Source organism: Pygoscelis adeliae, unplaced genomic scaffold (assembly GCF_000699105.1).
Source record: "Pygoscelis adeliae isolate BGI_AS28 unplaced genomic scaffold, ASM69910v1 Scaffold38, whole genome shotgun sequence".
Classification (NCBI taxonomy): Eukaryota; Metazoa; Chordata; class Aves; order Sphenisciformes; family Spheniscidae; genus Pygoscelis; species Pygoscelis adeliae.
This window is the reverse complement of record NW_008825614.1, coordinates 8,577,041-8,598,199: the sequence shown is the minus strand read 5'-3', so window position 1 is coordinate 8,598,199 and position 21,159 is coordinate 8,577,041. Positions and strand designations below refer to the sequence as shown.

At 41.7% G+C, this 21,159-nt stretch overlaps 2 protein-coding genes across 2 annotated transcripts in view; both read left to right on the top strand.

Annotated features, from left to right (window-relative positions):
* Positions 1-7,886, top strand: part of LOC103924357 (tubulin alpha-4 chain-like) — a gene marked incomplete at its 5' end in the record, with an annotated part of 10,909 nt that extends 3,023 nt beyond the window's left edge. Inside the window, 4 exons of the mRNA XM_009332872.1 lie at positions 4,244-4,457; positions 5,238-5,386; positions 5,797-6,477; positions 7,235-7,886. Coding sequence (XP_009331147.1) covers positions 4,244-4,457; positions 5,238-5,386; positions 5,797-6,477; positions 7,235-7,528 — 1,338 coding nt within the window. The remainder of the gene's footprint in view (positions 1-4,243; positions 4,458-5,237; positions 5,387-5,796; positions 6,478-7,234) is intronic.
* Positions 7,887-12,980: 5,094 nt separating this feature from the next.
* On the top strand, positions 12,981-20,274 carry TUBA8 (tubulin, alpha 8). Its single transcript, XM_009332871.1, has 5 exons — positions 12,981-13,157; positions 16,576-16,798; positions 17,507-17,655; positions 18,210-18,890; positions 19,714-20,274. Exons 1-5 carry the CDS (start codon positions 13,155-13,157, stop codon positions 19,999-20,001), a joined length of 1,344 nt encoding a protein of 447 aa, XP_009331146.1. The 5' UTR covers positions 12,981-13,154; the 3' UTR covers positions 20,002-20,274.
* The last annotated feature ends 885 nt before the right edge of the window (positions 20,275-21,159 follow it).

Below are 21,159 nucleotides of genomic sequence, written 5' to 3'. Positions count from 1 at the left end.
TTTCTATAATCTCCCCCCCCCCCCCGCCCCCAATATCTAAACTCCTGGGTTACATGGGAGCCATTTAGCAGTGCTCTATTATTCAGAACAGAAGTCTATTGAAAGGTAGAAAGAGAGACTTCTCTGATCCCAAAATCTTCCACAGACCTGTGGCAGGAAAATTACTATCTTTGCAGAAGATCTGTCACCAGACCAACCCCATTTCCAACCACTTGGGGCAGAAATTGGAGGTCTGAGGTAGAACGTTCATTTCTTCTCCATCCATCCACTTATCATCGATTGACAAAGGGTAAATTCCAAAGGAGAGAGCACTGACCTACATAAATATTGCTTTCACTGGTATTATATGTTGTGTGCTGGAGAGGACAAGTTAAAGGCAAGGAGCCTTTGTGACAAACAAGTAGCCCGCCATCCCAGCATCTGTGCCAAAAGGATGCAGGCTGACTGATGTCAGCCTAAACTACAAAATGTTGAACAAATCAGCCTTTTTGGTGGGCAAATTCTATCCCACACACCAAACCTGTGAAAAGTAGCCAATACAAATCTCAGTGTGGTGTCTTACAACAGTAGTGCCCTTCAGGTTGTTCTTTGTCTCTAGCGATAGCCATACACTGAGGTGGTGGCTATTTGTTTTCTTTGCACGGATAGCAGCCTGTTGGTGCCTTCAAACTTTATTCAGTCTGTTGCTTTGATACCTACCGGGACACTTTAAAACAGTCTGCATCTTCACTGCTAAAAATAGGTCTGTGTCTGTTTCTTCTTGAATTATCCCAATAGAGAAATACTCCAATATTAGTGTCAGATAAACTGGGGCAGGTCATTCGTGAATGCAGTAATGACCGTGCCTAGTTGTCTCGAGTAAAAACCAAAACAATCCCATATCCCTCCCCAAAGTTTTTGTCTCTGTTAGGACTTTACACCAGGATAATGCTTATTAAAAAGTTATCTCTTAAATGCTCTGCGCACATAGGGAAGAGCTGCTTTTGATATTGCTAGATGGTTCTTGTAATCCAACTGTAAGTGTAATTACAACACTGCAACCCACAGTGGATGGGAAACCAGGTAGAATAAAACACAGAAGCTCTGTCTGGAGTTGAGCTCTTTCAAGAAATGACTGGGTTGTGTCTACTGGCCCCCTGCTTTGCAGGGCCTCACTTTAAGTCCTTTGTAAGCCAGTTAATGGCATAGCAAACTTCAGAGTGAAGTCAGATGAAATTTTCACCAAATTGACTCCTTAGGTAACAACCATTTTTTGCTCTAGTTTTCTATTAACGTGTTTAGTTAGATGCCAGAGATGCAATTTTGGCGGTTGGGACCAGTGGTCTGAGCAGGCCATACATTATGTTTAGAATGCTGTTAAATGTCATAGCTGCTCATTTACCAGGACTTTAACATTCAACTTGATTTTAAGTCTAGGTTGATAACCTCCACTTTTTTTGAGTACTACTGATTTTGCATTTGTATTGTATTTAATTCATCATGAGAGGGCAAGAAGGCAGAAACGAGCTATTGTGGTTTTTTTGCAATTAATACTAAAATTGCGATATTTAATTTTCACAATAAAGTGACTACTGATTTACCTCTTTGTAGAGTTGCTTATTTGTGCTGTGATTAAGTATATGAAAACTTTTGCATTAAATGTATTGATACTCTACAATGTCCGGAAATGTTTCACCACATGTCCTCATTGTACAGACATATTTGAATTAAGTAGAGGACTTGCTCAGTGTGAATCTGATGAGATCTAATCAACTGATGATGTTGGTAGGGTGTAAGTCTGCATTTTCATAGGAGCTCAGAGAGTGATAATTACTTTCTGTGAAAGATCCAGCATTTTTTTTTTTTTTTTAATGTGTGTCTCTTACCTTGGGATGGCCAAGACCAGTACTACCAAGAATAAAGTCCCTGGTATTTATCTTCAGCAGTGTTTTTCTCTGCACTCTCACCATATCATGGAGGGAAAAGACATAGCCAGAGAGAATGTGTGTGTGTGCCACGAGTATGTGAACTTTCTGCTAGTAACTCCAGGTATAAGAGCAAATTATAGTTCTGCTTTTTTGTTTTGCCATCTTCTTGCTAGATGCAAAAAACTTGTATTGGCCCATACTGTAGGCAGCTGAAAGGCTGAAGAACAGTTGTCTATAATCAGATGAACAGAGGTCACAAATACAAGGAATGGCTGGCAAAAAGACAAGGTTTGGTGCCTTAGCACCAGGAGACAAGAAGATAATCCCATGTACCTTGTGCACAGATGATCAAATAGTCAAGTGGAATTCCTTGCAGCTCAATCTGTTCCCCAATTCATTTCAATCAGTGGAACGTAGGCAAGTTAACTCCATGTCCACCATTCATCTACAGTCACCTTTGTCAGAAAGACACCATTTAAAAATAATGCCACCTTTTGAAAGCGTAAATGAAGAAATTCTGAAATGGTTAATAATCTTTTAAATGAGTTATCAGTAGCATATTCACCAGTTGTTAAGAGTTTTAAGGAAGGAAACCAGTTATTTGTGAAGACGCTCCGTATGTGTTAAAGTTCTGGTTACTAATACCGGTTGTAACCAGTTGTAATTTTCTTTTTTTTTTTTCTTTTTTGTTTTTTTTTAAAAAAAACCCAAGGTTTAGCTTGGAGAATTAACTGGGAAGACTTGCTTAAGGACAGACTTCAGGGCTGCGTCCTGTGCATGGGTGAAAGCAGGCTGCTGGTGTAACAGGTGAGTGGATGGAATGGGATGGTTGCCTGGGAGAGATTATGACCTCTCCTGCCTACACTGTGATGCTGCGGGGCCCCTGCCAGTGGGGTGTGGATGCCCTGCCACCTTGCACCAGGCTGCTTATACAACAGTAGAAACATCAGTAACCAAAGCTGCCGCTACCAATCAAGAAAGGAAGCACGCAGGAGAAACCATGGTAAGAAAAGAATCAGATTATTTTATGAGATAATGAGCAATGAGTTTGACCTTCTGTTTCCCCCTACTCTGGTCAAGATCTGAGCAAAGGTGGGAAGGTTGAAGTGACTTTTTTTGCTTCATTTTGGGGGCAACAAATCTTGTTCACAGTGTACAAATAAACTATTGTGTTAGTTTCTTGGTAAATAAATTTACGGTCCAATATGTACAGCTACATTTGTGTTAATAAATTTATTATAAGGAAAGTCACATGCAGAAAAAGGAGGATGGGGTTTTCCTTTCTGGGTAGAAGTACTCTTGGATGTACTTTGAATACAGTATGTTTAACCCTGTATTATTTCCTACTAGCTTGTGAGTATTAAAATTAAGAACAAAGAAGTGTGGACATTTCCCTAGATACTCCGTAAGACTGGATGGTAATCATCTGCCAAAAGATTCATATTCAAATATACCATGTCCAATGAGTGTTTTTGAGAGAACCCTTTAAATTCACAATACTTGGGAGTCTGCATAGCAAGCTGCAGAAGAAGACACGCTTCTTTTTCTTTTAGAATATATTATATTTTGTGTTTCAGATTTCTGTTATTAAACTATGTGCATGACACAGTAATAAACACTTCAGAAACTGATTATTGACTGAACAGCCATGATTACAGAAGTGTACGTATGAGAAGGATTTCTCAGGAGATTAATTTAGTCCAACATGTAAAGAGTACCAAGTCCTCTTGAGTATCAAGTTAACTCTTCACATGTTAAATTGAATTAAAAGTATCCAGAGAATGGGCCGAAACAATCAGTGGTTGAAATTAATTAAGGTACTAAAGGCACTTAAATTCTAGTTCCTTTAACTTATACGAACCTGTTTTCCACCCGTCTAACACACATGTTCAACAGAAGGTTGAGAGATCAGAAGATACTTCATTCTCTTTGCTTTATCTGTATATCAATAAGGCAGCATAGTTGTGTCTTGTCCCAGACAACTGGACTTGGCTCATATTCCTTAGCTGGGACCTACTGTTGTTATTTTGTGTACCTCTACGCAGTTTTTCTATCTGTATGGGCTTATGTGAAATATATGTAGATCCCGTGTACTGTACGCCCCGTGTAGGCATGGCTGCAAATCTCTAGCTGTTGTGATTATTGTTTCTTTCTACGCACAGCAAAGTATTTTTCTTCCTATTTGTAAATAAGTGTCAGAATATTTTCCATTAATTCCAGTCTTGTGGAAAATTTTGTAATCATTGGTTGATTTGGGGTTTCAGGCAAGATCAGCTTATAGACTCCTAGGAAATTCACTGGTTCTTCTCACCATTTCCCTTGTCCTCCCCTTTCAGCGTGAGTGCATCTCTGTTCACATTGGCCAAGCCGGAGTTCAAATCGGCAATGCATGTTGGGAACTCTTCTGTCTGGAGCATGGCATTCAGCCAAATGGCACCTTCATCGACCAACCCAGCAATGATGACTCTTTTGCCACATTCTTCAGAGAGACAAGCTCTAGAAAATATGTGCCCCGGGCTATTATGGTGGACTTGGAGCAAACTGTAATAGGTCAGTATAGAAGTAATCTTGGAAAATAGAAATGAATTAACTCTTCTGCGTGCTAAAGTTCAGATCACTGAAGAGCAGGACAATGCCCTTACCATTAGAGATGATCCCAACATGCAGGCGAAACACACAGATTTTAAGTTTTTAATACCAGGTATTACTCTCAATTATTCTCTATTATTCTCAATGAGAAGATGAAAACTGGACCGAACTCTGTCGTGGGTGTCTACAATGAAATCAAAAGTTTACTATTGTTTAAACCTCCACTGGCTATGAGTACAATTTAGGCTTCTTAAAGAGACTCCTTTCTGGTCTATTTTTGTGGTGATATTTTTCCTTTGTTAACTGATGGAAAATGCTTTCCTCACATTCAGATGTAAGAGAGGAGCATGAAGAATCAGACAACAGAAGTGCCCTGACAAGGAAAACCACTGTTTTGCCCTTGCAAATCTCTTTTTCCAGTCATTCCCCTGAAGGTTCTGATGGGTCTTCATCTGATCCGTATATAGAGCTGAAATTTTACCACAGCATGGCTCAGCCCTCATTTGATAAATGAATTCATTTGTATAACACAGCAACTTACACTTGGAGCACAGTCCACTTCTTTTTTTTTCAAAACTGAGAGCATCTCAGATGATACTCCTCACATCTGTACTTTGTTTTTCAATATACAGATCTTCCACAGCATTTTCTGCCAACATAAAATACTCCATTTGTTTTGCAAACATTATCAACCTTGGTGAATTATCTCTTCCAAGCTTATGCTTTTTCTCTCTTGTTCAGATGAAGTGCGGACTGGCACCTACCGGCAGCTTTTCCACCCAGAACAGCTGATCACTGGAAAGGAAGATGCAGCAAATAATTATGCACGTGGCCACTACTCTGTTGGCAAAGACAAAATTGACATGGCATTAGATCGTATCCGCAAGCTGGTATGCACTATTACGTTGGAAGCAAGACCTTAGGAGGGTGGGAGGGGAAATAAACACCACATACGTTTTTTTTTCCGATAGTGGCTCTCATTTTGCTTTTACTATTGTCATTGGCTCAGAACAGAGAAATGCAGATCCCAGATGTCCCATCTTAGTTTTCGGATGAATGGAAGACTTGAATGGAAAACCTCAAATATTGCTATAGCGTTATTATTGTAAGAAAAAAAAATCAGTATCACTCTGTTGATAGTCTAGCCTGAGATTTACAGGGGAAAACAGACAATCAGAATTTCTGGGAAAACTGCTGACTTTTGTGCTGTGCACTGAGTGTGGGTGTTGCTGTCTGTATTTGAGGGTGTAATTTAAAGATGTGTTCACTTACTCTTTCACTTTTCCTGTTGGCTTTCTAGACTGATGCCTGTTCTGGGCTGCAAGGGTTCCTGATCTTCCACAGCTTTGGTGGGGGTACCGGCTCTGGCTTTACCTCCTTACTGATGGAACGCCTCTCTGTGGATTACGGAAAGAAGTCCAAACTGGAGTTTGCCATCTACCCAGCCCCTCAGGTCTCCACCGCTGTGGTGGAGCCCTACAATTCCATCCTGACCACGCACACCACCCTGGAGCACTCGGACTGCGCCTTCATGGTGGATAATGAGGCCATCTATGACATCTGCCGCCGAAACCTGGACATCGAGCGCCCCACTTACACTAACCTCAACCGCCTCATCAGCCAGATTGTCTCCTCCATCACTGCCTCGCTGCGCTTTGACGGTGCCCTCAATGTGGATCTGACAGAGTTCCAGACAAACCTGGTGCCCTACCCGCGCATCCACTTCCCCTTAGTGACCTACGCCCCCATCATCTCCTCCGACAGAGCATATCACGAGCAGCTCTCGGTGGCTGAAATCACCAGCTCCTGCTTTGAGCCCAACAACCAGATGGTGAAGTGTGACCCAAGACATGGGAAGTACATGGCCTGCTGCATGCTCTACCGTGGCGACGTAGTTCCCAAAGATGTCAATGTAGCAATTGCTGCCATCAAGACCAAGAGAACTATCCAGTTTGTCGACTGGTGTCCAACAGGCTTCAAGGTGAGTATGGCTGCCATGAATTTCTCTTTAATGTTTAAAGGGCAAGTTCAGTCTAGTGGAAAACTTGCATTTAAAGTTTTAGATCTTGCACGTTTTCCAATTGTGAGACGGAGGAACATAAGAAAGATGCATTGGTATAAAATGTGCCCTTTCTCCTCTGGACATCCCATTGACACAGACTCCTAAATATTTAAATAAATGCAAGCATATACAGTATTTCTATATTCAGTACAGGAGAATGTCAACCCCATAGGACTTTAAAGAAATTGCATTTTAGAAGAAAGATAAAGGTAAGGCTTATACTCTGAAGACACTGAGACACTTGAGTGTCCTTCATGGGATTTAAAAAAACAAGCCAAACAAGCAAAAAACCCCCAAAAGTTATCAATAATATATTGTTGGCAAGCGAAACATGCATACATCATCTCCTCAAAGAGAGATTTTTTTCATTGTCCCCAATTTTTCCATGCATACTGACATATTTTTATAAGTTTTTCTTCATTTAGAGTCCAGTTCTGGTTGGTCTCCCCCCCCCCTTTTTTTTTTTTGCCTTGAGTGAGAGTGAGGAATTGACTTATGCACAAAAAAGTAGCTTGAATGACATTAGACTTAACACTGATGTGGTTTGGGTTTTTCCCTACCTCTTTTCCTCCCCCCACCAATGGTTTTACAATTTTCTTACCCTGTTCATTGTCTAATTTTGTCCCTTTTCTCATAACTCTCTTTATTCCTCCATTTTTTCCATTGTTCTTTGCAGGTTGGGATCAACTATCAGCCTCCTACCGTTACACCAGGAGGAGACCTAGCCCAGGTTGAGCGAGCAGTCTGCATGCTGAGCAACACCACGGCCATTGCAGATGCCTGGGCAAGGCTCGACCACAAGTTTGATCTGATGTACACCAAGAGAGCTTTTGTGCACTGGTATGTTAGTGAAGGCATGGAGGAAGGAGAATTCGCAGAGGCCCGAGAAGACCTGTCTGCCCTGGAGAAAGACTATGAAGAAGTGGGAACTGACTCATTTGAAGAAGAAAATGAGGGAGAGGAATCTTAAAATTCACTCTGCCCTTTTCTGTGCATAAGATTGTCTCCATGTCTCTTTTTTTCATGTGGCTGCATTTCTGCTTGTCTCATACACACCAAGTCCATTGCCATCTTAGTAGACTATAAACAGGATGAGTTCTCCACTATGACATCACAAGGCAGTAAATGCAGGATATATGACTAATCATTAGTCACTTTGCCTCAGAGGGTGACAGGCTTCATATTTTTTGCTAATATATCCTGAAAGGATCTCTGTCATCAATACTGTCGTTTATTCAATACAAAGATACAGTCATGTAGCTGTAATATTATTTGAGGAACTCATGCTTCAAAATGTCCCATGTAATTGCTACGGGCACTATGTAAGGAGAAGTCACCTGCAGTGCTCAGTCTTTATTTCATACTAATTTGAAACATAATGTTTGTAAAGCTGTAAGATGTAGTGAGAACTCTGTTGATGCCAAGAACATACAGCTTGTTCTAGTGCCCTTGCTTCTACAGAATCCACAGTGTGGGGTGGTTAGGAGGTGTGATTTTGCCAGCTGCCATGAGTAGGGGCACAATTCAGGTACTCTTAGCTTTTTAGCAGGAGTTTAGAGCACACGATGCTTGTGCAGCGACTGTGTAACAATCATAACTGGATTGGTCTGGAGGCATGAGTATGCTGACAATTCTGTTGTAACTGCTAAATGAACAACATCTGTGACAGAGTTAAGGGCCTTAAATGATCAGCTTGTGGCATGCAGGACAGAAGCATTATCAGCTCCATCAGACTTACGGAGATCACAATAAATCAGAACCATGGCAAAAAAATGTGTGATAGGTATAGGTGGGATGTCTAAGAACACCAGCTATGACTTCACAGCTTAAGTCTTCATAAGGTATATTTTTGTATATTCCCATTGTTTTAGGATTTTAGAACAATATATTGTTAAGGCATGCAGGCAGGTGGCCAGCCATGGCCTGAGGTTAAACTGATGGGATAACAAGAGAAACTGTTCGATGTTGCAAATAATGGAACAGGAAAAGTGGCTGGCCAATCCTAACCTGTGTCTAAAGTAATGAGGTAATGGCAGGAGAAGCTACCAGGCATTACATATAGTGAAAGGGGAGTTTTGGGGACCCCCGCCTTGAGTGTAAGATATCAACAGAAAGTGAAGGGGGTGTTGGTTTACTGGGGGTACTAACTAAAGCTGAAATTACCAAATAAAGGTGTAAAATTAGCAGAACAGGGCCAATGGTGAAAAAGTGGGGGGTGTGTGTGTCTATTTGGGAAGCAGAGGGAGCAAGAGAAAGGTAATAGAAGGTAATAGAAGGTAAAGAAAATGGTGTCCATTTGGGGGTACCTGTCGAGCAGCCCTGTGCTTGAACAATGCCTGCAGCAAGACAATAAGCCTGTTGTGCTGACCTTGCCATCTGTGTCCGGCTTGCTTATGAGCTCATGGTTATCTGGAAGGTTTCCCTTAACACTGACGAAGGGGAGACACCCTGGAGACCAAATATATACCACTGTTATTTTAATGCTGGATTTACTATTGATATTTCATGAGTGTCTTTAAAACAAATAATCCATGTTTTCACTGAAACATATTCATGGCATACAACTCCAGCAGGGCTACAGAAATGCATTATGTTTTGCCCAAACTGTTGAGGAGCGTTGTCCCCTTTCTGGTAAATCTGTTTGTATTAAGTTTGCTAAAAGGTCATAAAGAAAAGCAGGCACATCCAGAAACATCGCTGATGTAGTTGGTCTGCAAAATAAATGGCTGATCTTTATATTAGAAACTATAGTTCTGAACTTGCTATATTAGGGGAGATAATTCTGCAAATCCAGGTCTAATTCTATAATTTTTAACATATGTAGAGAAATTTTGTATATGACAATTCTTACCAAAAAGGAGATAACTCTTTTGAAACTGTATCCCAACAGGTACTTAATTTTTCTTTATTTAAAAGTCATTTTAAAAATACATAGCACAGTTCTCTGTTTCAGGGATAATGCCTAAAAGCCAGTATTTTATCAATATAGCAGTTTTGTGTGGGTACTGTAGACTCTGGGATTTCAGAAATACCTGAAATGAGATGCTGTCAATTCTCCCAGTAGGTGGCAACAGAATGACAGAATGTAGTTCTACAGAGGACACGGGGAAGCATTTATATCTTCATTCACCTAACGTAAGAAGGTATTATAATGTGTGGGAAATGCAAAGACTTTCACACACCAAATTAAAAGTGAGAGAGGTTTTTGTATGATCACTAAAGAACTTCTTCGGAGTGCACTGTTTTGTAGGATCATAGAATCATTAAGGTTGGAAAAGACCTCTAAGATCATCGAGTCCAACCGTCATCTACACGTCTTTTAAATACTTCCAGGGATGGTGACTCAACCACTTCCCTGGGCAGCCTGTTCCAATGTTTAACCACAATGGCACATTGTGGATAGCACGTTACTGTTCTAAAATAATCCATGATTCTCCCACTATTGGTGAGTCACTTAGATAACCAATCTGTAGGAAGTGATGTTCATCTGGTAGAGGAGATAAAGAAGCTAACTGTCTGTCCTTCATTTGTCTGTTGACATATTTTGATCTCTAGTCAAAACAGAAGTGATAGATCACAGGACTGAGTGGTTCTCTTGGCCTACGATCTGGTGGACAGTACTTCTAAGCTCTAGATTATTCAAAAATGCTATTTTCAGAGATGTGTCTATTTTTAAATAGAGAAAAAGGGTTCAGGTTTTGTATGGCCATGTTAAGGGTTTTTTTTAAATCCCTCTAAGAGGCTGATTTTGATAGTATCATAAACAATTGGAGATAATAACTCACAACACCTCTGTTGCGTTGCTCCGGAGGGCACCTATGGCACATCACCCAGTCCATGTGCACATGAGAAGCCCTCTGAGAATGTCCAGACCATCCCAGTTGCATGCAGGCTGTGCATCACCCCGAGGAGCATGGGCTATTTACAAGCCCTCTGGCAGTACCAGCAAAGCCACTCTAGCATTCATGCCAAATTCACTTATTTACACACTTCAGGATTCCATGGCAGAGCTTTTTATAATCAGCCCTATTTAGCTCTCATCATCATCTAGCAGTGTCACAAGGTAAAAGCCGAAGTGGGCAGGCCTTGACCAGGCCTTTGGGCTATCAATCCTCCCCATGCAGGGCATGTCTCAAGCTTGTTCCATGTAGGACAGAGAGGTTGAGTGACTGCCCCTACAAGCTCACCATCTGCCCACACAGGTTGAATGCCAGCATCGAGCAAGATCATTTTCTTTCCAAGAATCCCAGCCCGGGCCGTATCTGCCTCATGTCTCTATGGAGTAGAGCCTAGAGGCCAACTCTGGAGTCAACAAAACTCACCGGTACCTAGGAGCACAGTCCCACGCTGTGCTTTCAGGTTACCCTCTAAATCTAGGCTGAGGGTTTTCTGCCTATGTGCTCCACAACACAAGCAGACAGAGCAACGCAAGGAAACCTCATAAAAAACAGTATGCCCAAGTCTTCCTCAGGGCTTTTACGTCTGTGTCTGGCCATCACCCCAGACCAGCACATATTTCCAGCACTTGAGGTCATGGGCTATCTCAAGGCAGAGCAGGTCAAGCACTGTCTTTGGTGTAAAGCAGGTCTGCAGAGGCCTTTTTCTTAGCTATGTGTCTGTGAGAAAGGTAAAAACAGTAACCCGGGTCATCCCTAGGCTCTTCAAGCTCAACTGCTTCTAGAGAGAAGGGACATAGCCATTGCACTCCCACCGGTCAGGGACACCACTCAAGACTCCATCGCTCCCTGCTCCCTGGAAGTTTTTGACCGGTGAGGCATGACCCAGACTCTCTTCAGTGTGGCAACCCACCATTGGTGAGTCTATGGAACCTGGGACTGTTGAGTTTGAGTAGGGTGGAGAGAGGAATGATTAACACTGACTGCCAGAGCTGCTCTCACTGCCTATTTCAGAAGAAAGGAGGGGGGCAATAGAAGAGCAGAGAAAATGCAGCAATGGACTAAGTTGCCAATAATTTAGTAATTCACAGAGCTCTTTCAGGTTTTGGAGCTGCTAGATCTGACATGTTGACTCAAAGAGTGCCTAAGAGGATTTGGGTGGTGGACTGCCCAAAGTATTTGCTGTGAGACTTTTTCCTGAGGTGATTCTCTGCACAGAGCTCCACGTCTGGTGGAGCCGTGAGCTTTAACATTTCCGATTGACCATAACACTGGAGCTTGGCTGGCATGTTACCAGTTCCATTGGAAGAAGAACACTAGAACAACCTATTCCTCAGCCTCAAAGCAATGATCTCATGGTTTTCTGGAGAATTGTGGGACTCAGATAGCTTAAACAAAGCAGCAGACAGAAATTACCATGGGAATTCTTCCTGTGTAAAAAATATTTGTAGCTTTTCATAGCCAAAATCAAAGACTAGTGATTTGCAGGTTTATGTAAAGATCAGCAAACTGAAGACTATGCCAAAGTAAATGTGAGTTTATAAAAAATGATATGAACTACTTCACACTGTTAAAATATAGGTGTTAGTTAAAGGATCCTTAGATGCTGGTTGCCAACGGTGGCAGAACAATCTATTGGTATAATCATGTCAAAGTAGACTAACTTAAAATTTAGGAATTGTGTATTTAAATTTCTACTGATTAAACATCATAATAAACAGTATGTTTCTAAAGTCTGGGGATACATAATACTCAGATTCAAGCAATTAAGTGTGCCTTCCTCTTTGTTACCTAGGAGTTGCAAACATGAGGATTTCTCCACTGAGAGAAGCTGCTGCTTTCCAATGCTGAGCTACTGTAGAAGGAGCAAACCATAAAATGGTGGAGGCAACTGCTCTAATTTGGCGTGAGAATATTTGTGTGATGCCTCCAGCTATTTCTTGCAATAAGCACTGCAACGAGAATCAAATTTCTTTCTGTGTTTGGACAGATGAGTTAGACTCTGTACCAAATACTGTCCCATACTGCTGACAGCCCAGATGACTGTACACAGAAAGAGGAGCAATAGAAGTAAATTGAAACATTAATAGAGAGACAGCTGGAGTAAGGACAGAAAGAAGTCAGGCCAGCATTTAAGAGTCTTGATAGAGCACACTTCAGAATGGTAATTATATTTACTTTCCAGTTCTTTATTTTTGGTTTTTCTTCTATCCTCTTTTTCATTCATTTGCTTTCTTACACCCTCTTGGGGTGTAAGAATTCTGTATTGGAATTTAGGAGTAATTTTTGTCTACACATGTACATGCTGGCAGAACAGGGAATTGGGATGGTATGTGTCTTGTAGGTGATATACATGGATAATACCCAGGTATAGTGTACGGCATGTTACATGGCCACACTCAGATTTCATAAGCACACCAAACCAGGCGGGACTAAATTTGAAATCTGGGGTATATCTGAGCCCTGCCTGTCTGGATGAATTTGCATACGTGGGGTGGCGGGGAGGGCAGGAGGCAGTGATGCAGCGGGCAGAAATGTGGAGTCTGTGACCTATTCCCTACCACACTGTGACACTGAAGCGCAGCAGCAGGTGCTGGGTGCTGGGCCCAGGCTGCCTCCCACCCTGCAGCCCAGAGCCGGGCTCCCGCAAAGACCTGCCATCACTGATCCGAAAGGGAAGGAAACACCACTGGGGTCACCATGGTAAGGGGTGATGTGGGAACACCAGTCATACGGGGACCGGGAGGACCGTGGGTGAGGGAAGGCAGGGGGATCTGCTGTTGTTATGGGTGGTTTGTGCCAGAAAACCCCGATCTCACGCACCGATTACCATGTGAGAGGATGGGAAAGGAGTGTCAGAAAATCTCACTGGAGCTGTAAGGCATGGTGAATCAAAGTTTTCTTCAGACAGTCTCTAATTAGTGGAATTATAAGATAAATTAGATCTGGAGTCTTAGATTTTTAGTACTTTCTGTTGTGACTATATTTTCTTAACACGAGTTCATGTTCATATGAGATAATTTTTTTTAGAAATAAAACAAAAAAGTTAGTTAACTTTGTGTCTATTTTAAATTAATTTAGTCCCAATGGCTGTACTGTTCATAGCTATACAGTGTATACATGCGTGTTTCTGGAGTGCATGAATGTTTTCATATATGTATGCGTTTAAGTAAGTAAAAAAGGCCTTTCAGTTTTAAGATTTCGGGGTTTATTATAAATTTGTAGAATCTCTCAAAACCTCTTAGAATGTGAAAAATCCATTTCACCTTGTACCCCAATTTATGTCTAGCACCGAGTCTTATTTTGGTGCGGAGAACTATGTTATCTTCTGCCAGTACAGCTGCAGGTTCAAAATGAGAGCGCTTATTTTGCAGGCAAGATACACACTTCCACAGGCTCCCCACGCCTTAAGGCAGACCTAGGGTAGTGAGTATGTTTTGGGAATAACTGGGAATATCTGGAAGACTAAAGTCTGCCTTTGTACAGTAAATACTTCAGCCAGGTAGTATTCTGTTTTTTTAATAGAATCAAAGCTGTCCCAGGTTTAGTTTCACAAAGGACCTGGCCCTTTCTACTGTCTCTTGATAAATAAAAGGTCAGGTCTACAGTTTGTAAGACAGGTCCTGGTACATCACTGATGATATGTGAAACATGACTTTGGAGTAAGCTCCAAATCTAAATACCATGTAGAGATCAGTTTACTTTGCCTGTGACTCTGAAGAAGGCCCATCTCGTCCCTATTAAAAGCCTGATATCTATTTTAAAGCTGTTTACCATGCAAAATTAGAAATCTCATTGTTATTGCCTTCTCTCCTTGTCAGAATATTTCCAGATTACTGCTGGGGTAGGAGAAGATGGGAGTTGAAGGCAGGAGTTGTGGCAAGAGGCCTGACTCAAAAGACAGGGTTGAGATACTGCGTCAAACCAGCGCAGCTGAAAGATCAGTCTAAAAGCAAAGGAACAGGTTCTGCAGTCTTCAACTATAGTCCTGTACTAAGCTTTACAATATTAACTTTCTAAGGCAACATTCACTAGTTCCATCTGTGAAAAACCAGACCAATTCCTCTACTGATCTGAGGAACAGAGCCAAGCGGGTCTTTAGGTTCCAAGTATTGCTTGACTTGTAATTGTAGTTTTGCTCTAAAAGATACTCTTTTAAAAAGTCACCTGTCCTCATTGCTGTGTTTAAAAGGAAAAAGCTTTTTTTTTTTTTTTTCTTGCTGCCAAGCTTACAGATTCACACTGGGATTTAAAAGAAAAGCAGGAGCCTGCCCTGTGCAAAATCAGCATTAATTGAATTCTCTAAGCCCAAATACACCTTCAGTGTCTCCTGAGTAATCCTCCAGATTGCAACTCCACTGCAACATACTGTCACTCAAATAACTCAGATGATACTTTTGCACAACTCAATTGAGAAAAACAAGGTTGTGTAAGTACACTTGAAAGCATGTTATACACACTGCTGCATATGCATTCACAGAGTCAGCAACTTACAAATGAGTACTGAATAGAAATAATATATGTCGTTGAATGAAATATTTAAATTGGCTTTCCATATTCATTTGAACTTCGAGGATGAACTTCCAGGGCAGTGGTGACTTCTAAAATTCCACTTGCTTCTGAAAAAATATCTTTAGCTGTGTTTCTAAAACATAAATATATGTCAATTGTGAAGAAAACACTGCTCCAGAGGTGCTGCTGGTCACACATTCTGTCTGAGGATTTAGTTTTTGGGGATGATGCATTTTACTCGCAGGTCACAAGATGATTTTGCAGGGTAAGCAGTTACAGAATTAAAAAAAAAAAAAAAGTTAACGGGCCAAATCTGGTATTAAGTCATCGGATCTCTCTAAATGAGGTATTACAAAATAAAAATGAGCGAGGACCATTCTCTGGCCTTGAAGCCAGGTAGCATGGCCTGCTTCATATTTAGGCATCTGAATTCTCTTTTCCTCTCCAAAGCTGGGCAGTGGTCAGTGAGCTGCTCACTGGAAACCATTCTTGACAATGAGTTGTATTCTGCATGGTGCCCAAGCATTGTCTGGAAAAGTATAAACTGGCATAAGCCAAAACTGTGCCAGAGCGTGTGCTAATTATCAATCAGCACAGGTGATCACAGGTCAGTGTTCAGTACTATGACCTGACTCTTTCTTACTCCCTAGTATAAACAGGGCCATTGAGATCACAAAGACGGCGCTCAGAAGGCTATAATTACAATTGCTCCAAAGCAGAAACTGAAGCTGAAAAACTCCACGTGTCTGAAACCGCTCTCTCCTTACAAACTGCCTTTCACTACACCCAGTGTCGTAATCATCTGGACTAACTCAGAAGTGTCTGCTTTATAATTCTATTTCTGAACTTAAGAAATCCAGCACCAAGTCCTTTATACTCCTGTACTCCAAATGTAAAGGATTTTGGAGCAATTGGCACCTGCCTATTTTAGCCGGGTGTTACATACGTTGTTTCCCTTTCGTTGAAGTCCCTGGCTACCACAGGAACTATGATCAAAATTATGCAAATAAACACGCTATATTGCAATGCCACTGCCTGAATTCGCAGTGGACCTGCAATGTAGAATTCATAGCTGCTCAGGAGCTTGAAGGAACATTTGTTTCAACCGACAGAACCTGAAATAATTTCCTGAGATGAATATTGCTTAAAACAGTTCTTCCAAGTTTCCACTCTAGCCTGCTATCAGAGGGTAAAAGGATCAAAAGACATCATCTGTCTTGGGTTACATAAGGTTGAAGGATACCACATGGCTGTGTCAGGTTCCAGCCAGGAGTAAAAATAAACTAAACTAGGATGTGCTCCTCAGCAGAGCCAATCCATAGGAAGAAAGGTGGGTTTTGTGTAACTGAATTTTTTTTTTCCTGCCTGTTTTCATGTACCCATATATTACACCACAAAGATTTCAATTTTTTAACGAACTGTCCCATTATCTGGTGTGTATATGTACAGCCTCATTGTGGTCATGGGGTTGAACAACCAAATGAAATGCTGACAGCAACAATTCACCATTCCTTGGAAAAGCAATACACTGGGAAAAAGTAACCATTAGGAATAAGGAGGACTAATGTGCAGTGTTTTTTCTGACCCTGTCTCTGTTCTCTCCCCTTAGCGTGAGTGCATCTCTATTCATGTTGGCCAGGCTGGAGTTCAGATAGGAAATGCATGCTGGGAACTCTTCTGCCTGGAGCATGGCATTCAGCCAGATGGCACCTTCAAGGATCTGCACGATAAACTCAACTATGATGACTCTTTTACCACATTTTTCAGTGAAACGGTCACTGGGAAGCATGTGCCACGAGCAGTAATGGTGGACTTGGAACCAACTGTAGTAGGTCAGTATAGAAATAAACCTGGAAAATGGAGAACAGCTTACCCTTCCTAACACCACCATGGTGTGCCACCAGTCTCCACTGGTACAAAGCAGCACACCCTTTGTATCTTGGTCTACCACTAGATAGCATAAAATTAATTTTCTTGTGACACAGAATGCTAGATTCTGTCAAGACTCAATTATTTCCATAGGTGTTATAAACATAGGAACAGTAGGATCCTCAGCAGTTTAATAGCTAGTACACGATTTGTATGATTTTTCTTTGCACAACCATTTAACTTTGGTTTTGTTTATTGTGACATTTTTGCCATTCGAATTCTGCTTTTCTCTGATTCGGATCCAAAGTGGGAGCCTGACAGTTTCCCTCCAGGAATAGAAGGATTTCTAAAAATTGGGGCACCTGGGGGAACCTGATTTTCTTCACACTTTTTTTCTGGTTACTTGTCCTCTTGTGGGTACAGGCTGTACAACTAACAAGTTCTTGAGAAGATAACAACTTCGGTGGCTGGTTACAAATCACACCATAAATCAACAGAATGCAACAATTTAAAAATGCTTAGGAAACAGTTTTACCTCCTCCACCAGCATCTGGTTTTCGCGGTCATGACCTCCAGTGACTGAAAGCTTGCATCAATGCCAACAGCAACCAGAACTTTTTGGCACTGGAGCACAGCTACGCAGCTTCTCACAATTTCTCTTTCTTGTTCAGATGAAGTGCGGGCTGGCACCTTCCGGGAACTTTTTCATCCAGAACAGCTGATCACTGGAAAGGAAGATGCAGCTAATAACTATGCCCGTGGCCACTACACCATTGGCAAAGAAAGCATTGATATGGTGCTTGATCGTGTCCGTAAGCTGGTAAGTCCCAGTAGTTTTGAAACAGCAGTTTGGATTATGCAGAAGAAAGAAATGCAGAACAGGTAGCTTGTTAACTACAGATGATACCAATGGTTCAGAAAACAGATTTCAAGAGGCATCATTACCAGTCCAAGAGAGAGAAGCCCAGTAGTCCACTTCCCAGCTGTATGCCTTCAGACAGTCTTGAAAAGTGGTTCTGAATATGTAATTCTTCATTTATTAGCACAGCCCTGGAGCACCAATACTGATATAGAAGGGTGGATTAGGCAGTTCTACACTACTAGTTTCAGCTAGACTAACTAAAAGAAGTGTGAAGTTCAGAGAGAGAAGCTCCACAGGTAACAGTCCAATTTTTACATCATAAGTTGAGCCAGTGAAGGAAGCAAAGGATAGGATTATCACCGACCCCTTCTCAAGAAAACCTGACATGAAAGCTATGCTGTATATTGCTGATGACTGCTCTCACCTTCAGCTCAGAATAAGCTTGTGTAGTAGATGAGGTCTTTTCATTCTTCTTCAGCCCCCATTCTTTCACTTTCTCTTTTGCTTTCTAGACTGATGCCTGTTCTGGGCTGCAAGGGTTCCTGATCTTCCACAGCTTTGGTGGGGGTACCGGCTCTGGCTTTACCTCCTTACTGATGGAACGCCTCTCTGTGGATTACGGAAAGAAGTCCAAACTGGAGTTTGCCATCTACCCAGCCCCTCAGGTCTCCACCGCTGTGGTGGAGCCCTACAATTCCATCCTGACCACGCACACCACCCTGGAGCACTCGGACTGCGCCTTCATGGTGGATAATGAGGCCATCTATGACATCTGCCGCCGAAACCTGGACATCGAGCGCCCCACTTACACTAACCTCAACCGCCTCATCAGCCAGATCGTCTCCTCCATCACTGCCTCGCTGCGCTTTGACGGTGCCCTCAATGTGGATCTGACAGAGTTCCAGACAAACCTGGTGCCCTACCCGCGCATCCACTTCCCCTTAGTGACCTACGCCCCCATCATCTCCTCCGACAGAGCATATCACGAGCAGCTCTCGGTGGCTGAAATCACCAGCTCCTGCTTTGAGCCCAACAACCAGATGGTGAAGTGTGACCCAAGACATGGGAAGTACATGGCCTGCTGCATGCTCTACCGTGGCGACGTAGTTCCCAAAGATGTCAATGTAGCAATTGCTGCCATCAAGACCAAGAGAACTATCCAGTTTGTCGACTGGTGTCCAACAGGCTTCAAGGTGAGTATGGCTGCCATGAACTTCTCTTTAATGTTTAAAGGGCAAGTTCAGTCTAGTGGAAAACTTGTATTTAAAGTTTTAGATCTTGCACGTTTTCCAATTGTGAGATGGAGGAACATAAGAAAGATGCATTGGTATAAAATGTGCCCTTTCTCCTCTGGACATCCCATTGACACAGACTCCTAAATATTTACATTAGTGGAAATCTGAAGTGTATATGAGTTAAAATCTAAAGAAGTATTAATTTCAGACCTGAATTTTGAAAAAGTCAGTGAGTGTTCCCTCTGAAGCATCATCTAAAACTAATGAACTACCAAAACCAATAAAATTAATAAAGGAAATGCTGATATTAGGGAATCTGTCAGTTAACACCTTCATCCAGAAATACTATACAGCCACTCCCCACTGGCTACACAGCAGTGTTGGGAAACATAATTTCAATAATAATACAGACATTAGCTGTGGAAAAATATTTATCATACAAATAGTTGGTTTAAGAATGAAAACTTTTAACTGGGAACCAACTTTCTGTATTAGTTTCTATAGAGTATCTTGGTGACACTGTATGTTCGGTGTTGAGTAGCTGTTAAGAAAGCTATGAAGTTGCCAGTGTACATTAAACAGAAGAATAATACAGACATTAAAATGACCATGTATCATACTGTTCATGACTTTATTATTTTTTATGGCATTAGCCATCTGGTAGTTTTGATAGTGGCACCATTCTACCCCAGCATCTGTAACTTTACTCACTTTTTTCCAGCTCTTTGCCTGCTTTCTGCTCTTGCCTTTTTACAACCTTCTCCCATATTTCTGTTTCCAGGTTGGGATCAACTATCAGCCTCCTACAGTAGTTCCTGGCGGAGACCTAGCCCAAGTTCAGCGAGCAGTCTGCATGCTGAGCAACACCACGGCCATTGCAGAGGCTTGGGCAAGGCTCGACCACAAGTTTGATCTGATGTACGCCAAGAGAGCTTTTGTGCACTGGTATGTGGGTGAAGGCATGGAGGAGGGAGAATTCGCAGAGGCCCGAGAGGACCTGGCTGCCCTGGAGAAAGACTATGAAGAAGTGGGAACTGACTCATTTGAAGAAGAAAATGATGGAGAGTAATTTTAAAATACACTTTGTTCCTACTGAGCACAGAATTGTCTCTGTATCACTGTATTGCACGTCTACCACTAGGCCAACTTTTTTGTATGTAATATACAGAAATTTAGGAGGGGTCATATAGAGACATCTTTTATTCCACAAATCACAGGTAAATTATCCTGTAAGATGTGATCAGTTGTAGTAATGCCCCACCATTCCCAGCAATGCAAAAAGACTTGCTCTTCCTTGCACATTTAATGTAAGCCTCTTTGAGCTCTAATACACATGCTAAAACCACTACAATTCAATATATGCAAGCTTATAATGGAGCACAGTGAATCAGTAGAGTTTTCAAAGTTCTAATTTGACATACCTTCACCTTTTGCTTGTTGGCCTGTGAAAAAATAATGACCATGGAAAAATGGGTCCTCTGCTCTGTGCTTTATCCTCCTCTCATTGACCTTCATAGGACTGACCTAAAAGGGACATTTCACTCTTCTCTGAAATACCATTTCTGATAAAGCAAACACTTTCTTCGGAAATGTTGAAGCAGTGCAATTTTTCCACATTTGGGGGATAAACATCCGTGTTGTGAAAACAAATATCCTTTTTGGTTGGGTACAGCTGCAGCAGGCATAGTATTTTTTTTCTGTGTCTCTGTGAAACTGTTTAAATGAGAAAATTGTCTCCTTTTTAAAAAAAAAACAACTTGTGTTTGCATCATTCCTACTGAAAACATTTCAGTATTCCTTACTCTACCTGAATGGTTCTTCCTCTGCAAGAAGCAACCTCTGCTTTATCCAGACCACTGTGCCATCTGTGGCAATCTTTATTTAGTGCACCATGTGCAAGTGAGTCTGCAGAACAGGCATTTGAATGTTCACTCAAAGATAATTCAAAGTAACGACCAAAGATCTCAGATTTATAGGATTCACATCTTGCTAGGCAATGACAATTTTTCTTGACTAGGAAACCCCTCAGCAACTTTTTATCTAGGTCTAGGTCCTTGATGGAATGCACCCATGAGTTCTGAGGCAGCTGGCAGATATCATTGCAAGGCCACTCTTGATAATCTTTGATTGATCATGGTGATTGGGAGAAGTGCCCAAAGACTGGAGGAAAGCAAATATCATTCCTATCTTCAAAAAGGGCAAGAAGGAGGACCCAGGGAACTACAGG